Below are 11,333 nucleotides of genomic sequence, written 5' to 3'. Positions count from 1 at the left end.
TCCCAACAGTGAACCATCTGCTTTTTGCTGGTTGAGAGAATGGTTGCTTCTTGAAAACACTGAAGTGTTGGATAATGGCAAATGAAGTTGATAGACTATAGGGAATTGGCAGAAATGACTGGCAAGATCCGAGACCAGGGTGAAGAGTTGGTGGAAGAAGATTGGAAAAAGTTTAAAGACTATTTATAGAAATATTGAAAAATTAAGGAATGTTAGAAAAATGTTGGAATGAATTACATGGCTTTAGTAGAAATGTCATAAGGAATTAAGTATAAATAGATTAATAGAAAATTAAAGGAAAAGTATGGTAGGAATGTGTTAAGATAATTATAGAACAGAAAACAGAGTAAGCTGGAAAGGAATTGCTGAAACAAATAATAGAAGTGGAATACAAAAAGGGAGGTGTGAGGAAGTCGCTGGAAATAAGAGAATGAAATATAAGATATTGAATGAAATTTGATTTATTTTATTGTTGTTGCATTGTTTTGTTAGTTTAATGTATTGTATTGTATGTGTTTTTTTCTTTCTTTTAGTGTTTAAATTTTTTGGAAAAGTAATAAATATTATTTTTTAAAAAATTGGAAAAATATCTACAATGTATGTTTTATTATTAGTGGTCAATCACAGGTTCTTGGCTCATGAATTGGTTTAAACAATTAGGAAGGAAGGAAGGAAGGAAGGAAGGAAGGAAGGAAGGAAGGAAGGAAGGAAGATATTTCCATTCTAAGCAATCAAAGGCTTTAAGGATGTGCCATTGGTGCTGCCGGTCCTCAGGAGCTCCACACGGTTGTGGCGTTTGCCATCTTGCCTTGCCGGAACTCTCCCAAGGTTCCATTTATTAATCTTACTATCCTTATTGTGAAACAGAGAGGAAGTTGGTCTAGCAGGCAGTGACAGAGCATGTCTCCATGCCGCCCTTTGTGTGTGTGTCTGTGCCCTGCATTGGGGTTGGAGTGAAGTGCGGGGATGAATGGAGCCCACCACACCCACCCAGTCCCTGCCACCGCTGGAGTGACACCAGCCCTGAGTGGCATGATTGTTGCACCCTTCATGCACTGCCCTCCCCAGATTTGAACCTTGCTTCCTTCAGAGGATGTACAACTGACTTCAATATCAAAATCATATTAAGAGTGACTTCAGCATCCTATTTAGAAAGAAAGAACAGGGGCTGTGAGGACCTCATCGTATTATCCCCATGCATTACTTTTAATCATTGGTTTCTTAATGCACCCTAACATTTGATTATTAAAAAATGTTTTATGTTGAACAGGTGCCAGTGGTGGCTGTCATGACAACAGGAGGAGGTGCCAGGGCATTCACAGCTTTACATGGCAACCTGTATGGTCTTCAAAAATTGAATCTTTTAGATTGCATTTCATACATCACTGGATCATCTGGCTCCACATGGTAAGGATGGTGCAATGACAAGTTCCCTTTTGACATTTCTATGGTCCATACTGCAGTGACTAAACAGTGGTCCATATATGGCTGCCCAGAAACTTTTCTGTGAAGGGGAACATGGAGAATAGCCGGTGTGCTGTTAGAAACTTGCCAGGTTTGAAAGTAAGTAAAGTGGTGCTAAAAGCTCACAACACAGGCTTAGCCTATAAATCATCTGTTGGGTCCCCTCCCCCTTTCTTTTCTGTAGAATAGTTTCTAAAGCAGGCATAGGCAAACTTGGCCCTCCAGATGTTTTGGGACTACAACTCCCATCATCCCTGACCACTGGTCCTGCTAGCTAGGGATGATGGGAGTTGTAGTCCCAAAACATCTGGAGGGCTGAGTTTGCCTTTGTCTGCTCTAGAGGGCAGTGCACCATCAAGTGACCAACCAGCAACTGCAGGCAACTGAAATAAAACGTCCATTGCTGTTAAAATGTTTGAAATTTTGCAGACAAATAATTTCATAATTCAGTAGAACTTTTACTGTGATACTGAATAACTAATACTGAAGAAAGGCAGTTTCTTTCTGCGCTCGTAATGCTTGTAGACTGTGCTCCATTTATATCAACATAACACCAAGGAAGGAAATAAGCAACTTAACGTGCTGTAGAGGGAAAATCTCAGGCATTCAGAAACTCAGAGAATAAAGTGCTGGATAGGGTAGGGAATGGAGGGAGGGAGTGGAGGGGGAAAGCGAGGTAAGCTGATACATTACTAGAGCACCAAATGAATTATTAGTCATGAGAGGCAATGAAATTATTGATATATATTATCTGTTACCATAATAAAGATTACCATAATAAAATTAAGATTAATTAAATTAAGATTACCATAATAAAAGACAAAAGTGGAAAGGACCTAACAGAAGCAGAAGACATCAAGAAGAGGTGGCAAGAATACACAGAGGAACTATACCAGAAAGAAATGGATGTCTCGTATACCCCAGGTAGTGTGGTTGCTGACCTTGAGCCAGAAATCCTGGAGAGTGAAGTCAAATGGGTCTTAGAAAGCACTGCTAATAACAAGGCCAGTGGAAGTGATGATATTCCAGCTGAACTATTTAAAATTTTAAAAGATGATGCTGTTAAGGTGCTACACTCAATATGCCAGCAAGTTTGGAAAACTCAGCAGTGGCCAGAGGATTGGAGAAGATCAGTCTACATCCCAATCCCAAAGAAAGGCAGTGCCAAAGAATGCTCCAACTACCACACAATTGCACTCATTTCACACGCTAGCAAGGTTATGCTTAAAATTCTCCAAGGCAGGCTTAAGCAGTATGTGGACCGAGAACTCCCAGAAGTGCAAGCTGGATTTTGAAGGGGCAGAGGAACCAGAGACCAAACTGCAAACATGTGCTGGATTATGGAGAAAGCTAGAGAGTTCCAGAAATACATCTACTTCTGCTTCATTGACTATGCAAAAGCCTTTGACTGTGTCACCACAGCAAACTATGGCAAGTTCTTAAGGAAATGGGAGTGCCTGATCACCTCATCTGTCTCCTGAGAAATCTCTATGTGGGACAAGAAGCTACAGTTAGAACTGGATATGGAACAACTAATTGGTTCAAAATTGGGAAAGGAGTACGGCAAGGCTGTATATTGTCTCCCTGGTTATTTAACTTATATGCAGAATTCCTCATGCGAAAGGCTGGGCTGGATGAATCCCAAGCCGGAATTAAGATCGCCGGAAGAAATATCAACAACCTCAGATATGCAGATGACACAACCTTGATGGCAGAAAGTGAGGAGGAATTAAAGAACCTTTTAATGAGGGTGAAAGAGGAGAGCGCAAAATATGGTCTGAAGCTCAACATCAAAAAAACGAAGATCATGGCCACTGGTCCCATCACCTCCTGGCAAATAGAAGGGGAAGAAATGGAGGCAGTGAGAGATTTTACTTTCTTGGGCTCCATGATAACTGCAGATGGTGACAGCAGTCACGAAATTAAAAGACGCCTGCTCCTTGGGAGAAAGGCGATGGCAAACCTAGACAGCATCTTAAAAAGCAGAGACATCGCCTTGCCAACAAAGGTCCGTATAGTTAAAGCCATGGTTTTCCCAGTAGTGATGTATGGAAGTGAGAGCTGGACCATAAAGAAGGCTGATCACCGAAGAATTGATGCTTTTGAATTATGGTGCTGGAGGAGACTCTTGAGAGTCCCATGGACTGCAAGAAGATCAAACCTATCCATTCTTAAGGAAATCAGCCTTGAGTGCTCACTGGAAGGACAGATCGTGAAGCTGAGGCTCCAATACTTTGGCCACCTCATGAGAAGAGAAGACTCCCTGGAAAAGACCCTGATGTTGGGAAAGATGGAGGGCACAAGGAGAAGGGGACGGCAGAGGACGAGATGGTTGGACAGTGTTCTCGAAGCCACAAACATGAGTCTGACCAAACTGCGGGAGGCAGTGGAAGACAGGAGTGCCTGGCGTGCTCTGGTCCATGGGGTCACGAAGAGTCGGACACGACTAAACAACAAATTATCTGTTTCAGGAATGGGGAACCTGTGACCCTTCGGATGCTGTTGGACTCCAACTCCCATAAGCCCCAGGCAGTCTGGCCAGCTGTCAGGGTTGGAGTCAGTGTCAGTCTAGCAACATCTCTGGGCCGCTGGTTCCCCACTTCTGATCTATTTGCTTCCTGCACACTCACCCATGATGCTAAAACTCTCATTAAGGAGGAGAAAGAACATGCACAATGTATTAGATTAGGAAATGAGCCTGTGTAATGGAGTGCCTTGTTTAGATGTGATAAACTGACATGCTGGTTAATATGTGGGAATTTCTTGTTCATCAAGGGAGCTCATTGGTTGTCCTTGGGCATTTTCTTATCTTTTATGTCATTTATCTTTTCTCCAGATACAGGGTGGAGGTGAGGCTAAATCCCTGATCTAAGCTCGTAAGAGAAAGGGTGGGATTCAAATATAAATCATTCAAGATATAAATACTGTTGTGGTTTTTATTTTTGTGAGGGGGCAGGCGGTGGTTAGCTATATGGTGCCTGAATCTCTTATAATTCCTGGATCTCAATGGAGAACTCAATTGTTGAATTAGCCAGACAAAGTACTGCCTAAGCATGGTCATTATTCTGACAAAGGAAGTGGCCTTGTGCCAGAGGGCAAATGAGTGGGTTGCCTCCCTCACCTGCCTGGTAATGAGAAAGACAAAAGCCAGTGTTTGTGAGTGAGCTGATCTTTGAAGCATATATCCTAGATACACCATAGTCTTTGCTGCCCCTCATTCCAAGGAAAATGAACTCTGCATAAGCGCCTGAAATCCCTGGGATTTTGCACTATTCTGAGACAAGGGTGCCTGTATGATACAGTGGTGCCTCGCAAGACGAAATTAATCCGTTCTGCGAGTCTCTTCGTCTTGCGGTTTTTTCATCTTGCGAAGCACGGCTATTAGTGGCTTAGCGGCTATTAGCGGCTTAGCAGCTATTAACGGCTTAGCGGCTATTAACGGCTTAATGGCTTTAAGAAAAAGGAAACAAACTTGCAAGAACTCACAAGATGTTTCGTCTTGCGAAGCAAGCCCATAGGGAAATTCGTCTTGCGGAACGACTCAAAAAACGGAAAACTCTTTCGTCTTGCGCGTTTTTCGTCTTGCGAGGCATTCGTCTTGCGAGGTACCACTGTATATGGTTTATTTACACATATATGCAACCTAAGCCTACGATGGAGGGGCTCACAGCATTAACACCTCAGAAGGTCTTGCTTCTCCCATAGTCACAGTGTTGGATTCTAGCAGTCTCTCACACTCTCTGGCTTCTGCCTGTTCTAGCTCAGCTTACACACGCACTTACACTTTTAACCCAGCACCTACACAGGGACAGCTTATTCATTTAGAGCAAGTTTCTGGTCTTCACAATCTCTTCAGGCCTTCTTCTTTCTCCTTGGTGCACTCTCCCAGTCCCAGTTCCATACCCAGACAGAGTGAACGAATGAAACTTTATTTGCGTCAGCCCTTGGCCACAGCAACAAAAGAACATTGTGATGCACACAGAACCAAATAAAAAGTCAATTATATAGAACACAGTTTAGGGTCCTGAATCAGCAATCAAATCTATACCCAGACAGCTTACTCAGTCCTACTCAGTCCTTACACTTGGCATGCCTAAGGTGATGGGTTTCCGACACGCCCGGGTGCGAGCGTCAGTACCAGAGCTGCCCTGCTCCTTGTGGCGGTGTACAACAGTATACGCCATCTAATGCCACTGGCTTCATGGCCAACCCGGAAGTCTTTTATTTTCAGTCCCTTATGGTTGCATTTTGTTTATCTTTAGCCATTATCCAGTTTTGGGAGGGGGGGTTGTAGTTTTTTTGGGGGAATATATATATGTGTGTGTGTGTGTGTGTGTGTGTTTTGGGGGAGTGTGTGTGTGTGTGTGTATGTCTTCCTTTTTCCTTTTGCTGACCGCTGAGCTCTTTCCTTAGGCTTTGACGCTATTTGCACTGAAAAATCCCATGGGCGTATCAAATTCCTTTCAAGCAACAACAACAACCCAGCCAACTTTTGCATTGTTTTTCCGGTTTTTCATAAAGAGAATTGGTTTTTTTGTTTTTTTGTTTTGCTTTACTGATAATATTCAGTATGTCTCATAGCAATTTATTTTACACTCCCATTATTTTACACTTTCGGGAAGTCACCATCTCTCAGCCTAACCTGCTTCACAGGTTTGTTATGGGAACAAAATGGAGACAGGGAGAGCCATATACGCCACCTTGGCTCTGTGGAGGAAAGGCAGAATATAAATGAAAAAATGAATAAATAATTCCTCTCCCCTAGGGCCTTATCCAATCTTTATGAACATGCTGACTGGTCACAGCAAGACCTTTCAGGAGCAATTTCAGAGGCTCGCAAGAGTATCACCAGATGCAAGCTGGACTTGTTTTCTCTCCAAAACTTAAAGGAATACAGTGCTGCACTGGAACATCGGCAAACGGAAGGCTACAAAACATGTGTCACTGATCTTTGGGGACTTTTCATTGACAAAGCATTGAGCAACGGGGTAATATATATTTCTGTTTTTATTCATTTTCTATTTTCTGAAATTAAATCTGAGAGATGATGATGACTCACAACATAAAATTTCAAAATGAGAACTCTAAATGCATAATAAAGACAAGAACCAAGAGCAAATACAAACCAATAACCCCATTTAAATGGCCCTGGAATGTTAATCAGTCACTGGCCTGGTTAAAAAGGAACGCTTTTATTTGGCCCCTAAAGATAAATAATGAAGGAGCCAGGCAAGCCTCTCTGGGGAGAGCATTCCACAAAAGGGGAGCTACCACAGAAAATACCTATTCCCTTGTTGCCACCTTCCAGACCTCTCATGGCAGAGGCATATGAAGAAGGGCCTCAGATGATGATTGCAGGGTCCAGGTTGGTTCATATGGGGAGAGGTGGTCCTTGAGATATTGCAGTCCTGAGCTGTTTAAGGCTTTATCGGTCAAAACCGGTACTTGGAATTGAGCCCAGAAACTAAGTGGCAGCCAGTGCAATAATGCCAGGATCGGCGTAATGTGCTCAGACCATCTTGTCTTGATGAGCAACCGGCCTGCTGAATTCTGCACCAACAGCAGTTTCCAAATTTCCTTCAAAGACAGCTCCACATACAATGCTTTTCAGCAATCTAATTCAGAGTTTACCAGAGCCTAGCCAACAGAAGTTGCCATTGGGTTGAATCTATAGCTGCTCCTGAAATTGTCCACCAGTCCTACTGGCTAGCAGAAAGCTGTGTGTGTGATTTCACAAAATATTTTTCAGGCAGCGGCTGAAATTCTCTTAATATTTTAAAGGGCCCCCAAAAACACATTCTCAGCTAATTCCTTAGAGGAATTTCAACCCATCTTTCACTTCAGATGAGGCCTGTTGGGATGTGAACAGGGCCTGAGAGGTGGTGGAGATGAAGTGTTTTTAGATATGCGGATGAAATCAGGGTTAGGGATTAAGCTTGTCTTCTCACCACCCCTTCCTAATATTTGTTACTGCCTATAGGATTGGATTTCCTTGCTGTTTTAATAATTTGGTGTTATTTAAACCATTATTTTTAAAGAGATGCAGCGACACACTCTCAGGGCAGAAGCGTGCCCTGACTCACGGTCAAAGCCCCCTGCCTATATACATGGTACTCAACACCAAGGACAACTATAGCCTTGCAGAATTTAAAGGTAATGTTATCCATATTGCATTTGATTTGAAACTGAAAAAGCTCCCACGGTGACTTGACTTACTATTGACTTTATGATTAACACTTTTTCATATTTAATGTATTTATTTATATGCCACTAAATGCCACAATAGGCATATAAACGTTTTACAAGTATAAAAACTAGTTACATAAGCAAGCATGAAAATCTGCTCCAAAAGATCCCTTTTGTATTGAGGGATCTGTAAAAACAGCACCCCTTCATAGATTGAAGACCTTTAGAATGCAAGGGGGGCAGATTATCACTTCTGTGCCTTTACGTCACACCCTGATAGGTCTTGATCTTGAGAAGAGGTGTTTACCTATCCTTTCAGCATCCTAAGAAAGAAGGTCCCTCTTCCAGCTAAAGCAAGATAAAATTAGTACCTGCTCATGGGACATGAGGTGGGAGCCTAGCTGAGCTGTGTGAGATCTATGCTTTGCATGTCATGGCACCAGTAAGGCCCGGGATGGGGAGGCCAGAAATATCTTCCCCTTCTTACACCAGGAGCCTTCTTTATTTCCAGAGCAGGTCATGTGACCATCCAGAAATGTTTGCACTTGCACCCAAAATGGTGATTCTATGGAAGCAGAAGGCCACCTGATCCCCACTTCTTGGAGGTGAAGTTCAAAAGAGAGCCAGTGTAGTGTAGTGGTTAAGAGTGGTAGACTCGTTATCTGGTGAACCAGGTTCGCGTCTCCGCTCCTCCACATGCAGCTGCTGGGTGACCTTGGGCTAGTCACACTTCTTTGAAATCTCTCAGCCCCACTCACCTCACAGAGTGTTTGTTGTGGGGGGAAGAAGGGAAAGGAGAATGTTAGCCACTTTGAGACTCCTTCGGGTAGTAATAAAGCGGGATATCAAATCCAAACTCTTCTTCTTAGATAGCAGTTCCAATTTGGTAAGGTCAAATTAGCCAAGCCACCATAAGAGAAAGATAGTGGTAACAACTTGGTGACAAGGAACACAGATGACTGCAGGTAGTGATTGGGCGACTGCCCCTTTATTTCCCTGGATTAATCTGCTTTGTTTCCCATGCCCTTGGATGTCCACAAAGTCTAGGGAGTGTCTTGGATATCCTCACTTTTCTGAACAAGAGGGCTCTTGCTTCTTTTTAATGAAAAGGCTGTTGTGCAACAGATCCTCATTATTGTGGCAGAGAGGAGTTCCGCAAACAAAGGATCCAACCCACTATTTATGGTAGCTTCCCTACATCTACCGCTTTAAATAATTGTAGCTGAGTTGAATAATTATCTCAGATTATTTGAAGACAATCTTGTAATACATTTAATTAAGATTTAGCCAAACTGGGGTCCTCCAGCTTCACTGCTCTTTCTGAATGCTACAACATTGGGGAAGCATCTTGGCAGTTTATGGAGGGCTTGTAAGAGGATCAAGAGTACAACAAACCTATCACTTGCAGCGCTAGTATACCCAGGAATTCCCAGTATCTGGGGTGCTTTGTTTCTTCTGCTGAACCCCAGAATGTGGGCATGAACCTTTGCCCTAATTCTGATGGAAGATAATGTCACAACATCACATAGCATCATCATGAAGTCAAAGAGAGTCAAGTCAATGCTATCTGACATCACTTTTGAGCTTTCTAGGAAGGTAAAATGGTGCCCACCAGCTGAGAATTGGGACCACAAAACACAACTCTCTCCTCATTGTGAACTGAAAATAATTTTTCCTCAGTTTTTAAAATATTTTTTTGTATCTGTTCTAATAAAACATTGTGTATAAGGTTCTGCTTTTCTTTCTCTTTTCTGACATTCAGGTCAGGTCATATATCTGCTATGATAAATAAGTTACTCAAAATGCAACAATCACAAACCCAGATTTCACCAAAGCAAACTTTTAATTTGAACCTATAATTGCTTTTGTCCTGTTATAGAATGGATGGAATTCACTCCTTTTGAGGTTGGAATAATAAAATATGGGGCCTATGTTCGTGCTGAGGACTTTGGAAGTAAATTCTTCATGGGACGGCTGATGAGGAAACTTCCAGAATCTGGAATCTGTTACATGAAAGGTGACTTAAATTCTCTACTTTTACAAACATGAGCTGCAGATACCATTTTCAAGATACTATAATGTTAAAAATCCCTCCAATTCCCATTAGAAGAAAAAAAATCTGACTGTAGCATGAAGGTTTGTTTACTGCATAAAAATCACAAAGGCTATTCTACTCTACATACTTGCTTAGCAATAAGCTCCACTGACTTTAGGATAGTGTGAAAGAGTTTAGCTTTTACTGAGGCAAATAATTGCCCAGTTCAGCTTATTCACTGAGGAAAATTTACACAATGTAATTTCTACATCCCTTGCTTACTTCATGTAAGCAACACTTATGTAGTTGCCAATCAGTATGCAAAACAGTACATTCTGGATAAAATCAGAGTGGTGTAGCAAAAACCAGCCTGATTTCACATTAAACTATCCATGCACAGATAAATAATATAAAACAAACAGATGGGCATTAACCCTACATGCATCTTGGAAGTAATATTGCTAGGAGTCTGATCTCATATGCATGCATTTAGTGTGTCTCCCTCAATTTACACTTGTTCCTAAAGGCTTTTATTCTGTTTCCATCTGCTCAACTATCTGCTGTGTTAAAATATTTTTAAATGTTTAGCCTGTTTACTAAAGCAACTCTTCCAAATTTGGTATCATCTATTAATTTGGCACATTGTCACGGTGTCATCTAAGTAATTAGTGAACTGAAGCCTATATAGCAACTAACCCTCCACAACACTAATTCATTCCTTAAGACAACTCCATTATTGTTTTGCCTTGAATATTCACAGGACTAGTAGAGTCAAAGTTTACTGTCAGTGGCTAGAGGAGAACTAACTTTGCTTCCTGGATTGTAATAATAATAGGGGTTGCTCGTGCGTAAGTTGCCGCCACTCCTGGCTATGTTGCCTTGTTAAACCTTTTCTGTCTGGACAGCCCTTCACTTCGTGGCTGTTTCAGTCGCTAGCAGAATCCGTCAGTGGGCGTTTCGTAAACCTTTTCCAGCATAAAAGCTGTTTGACGCCAAGTCTCCTCCTACTCTCCCTGCGCGGAAGTCTTCTGCGCAGGGAGGGTGTGGGTAGTGGAGGACCTGTGCTCTCCCCGCTGGTCTCCGGCGAGGAGTCCTGGAGCCCTCTCGCCGATTCCCCCATCTGCCCTCCTTTATCCCTGGTGTTACGCTGATTTCCTTCCCCAGCTGATGAGCTGCCTCTCTCCCTGCTGGGCCCTTCTCCAGCATCGCTTGGGAGCCTTGCCTCTGCCTCTGGCTCCGATGTCAGTTCCCTGACATGGATTGTATTCGGTAATAGTAATGACAGAGTCAAAGGAAGGTTGCAGGTTGTTGGAAACTCAATTGAAGAATTATCTTCTTTGAGTTAGAGTGCCCAATTCAAACCCTGATAATGTTGTGAAGGACATTGTAAAATGTCATCTTTCTTTGAAACACTTTTAAAACACTGAACCTCAGTTAGTCCTCACACACCTTTCCAAGGGAACCAAGAAAGATGCAAAATGATTTTTTATTTTTTATTGCAAATATCTGGTGTGAGGGCTTTCATACATTGTGCTTTAGGTTATTTTCACTTTGCTTTTAGCTTTCCTGTCATGCCTTCTCCCTCAAAAGGTGTGGCTCACCTGGAGCTTAACATAGGTGTGGCTAATCCCTGGCCGGAAGACCCAAT

The 11,333-nt window shown here is 42.3% G+C and overlaps 1 protein-coding gene across 4 annotated transcripts in view; it reads left to right on the top strand.

The window, feature by feature from the left end:
- Positions 1-11,333, top strand: part of LOC309541686 (cytosolic phospholipase A2 epsilon-like) — a 77,174-nt gene that overhangs the window by 55,918 nt on the left and 9,923 nt on the right. For all 4 annotated transcript variants that reach the window (XM_082239837.1, XM_082239836.1, XM_082239838.1 and 1 more), the window contains 4 exons: positions 1,271-1,407; positions 6,230-6,452; positions 7,503-7,617; positions 9,530-9,667. In XM_082239837.1, coding sequence (XP_082095963.1) covers positions 1,271-1,407; positions 6,230-6,452; positions 7,503-7,617; positions 9,530-9,667 — 613 coding nt within the window. The remainder of the gene's footprint in view (positions 1-1,270; positions 1,408-6,229; positions 6,453-7,502; positions 7,618-9,529; positions 9,668-11,333) is intronic.

Source organism: Podarcis vaucheri (genome assembly GCF_965113315.1).
Source record: "Podarcis vaucheri genome assembly, chromosome: 1".
Classification (NCBI taxonomy): Eukaryota; Metazoa; Chordata; class Lepidosauria; order Squamata; family Lacertidae; genus Podarcis; species Podarcis vaucheri.
The sequence above is the reverse complement of the archived record's forward strand: the minus strand, read 5'-3'. Positions and strand labels throughout refer to the sequence as shown.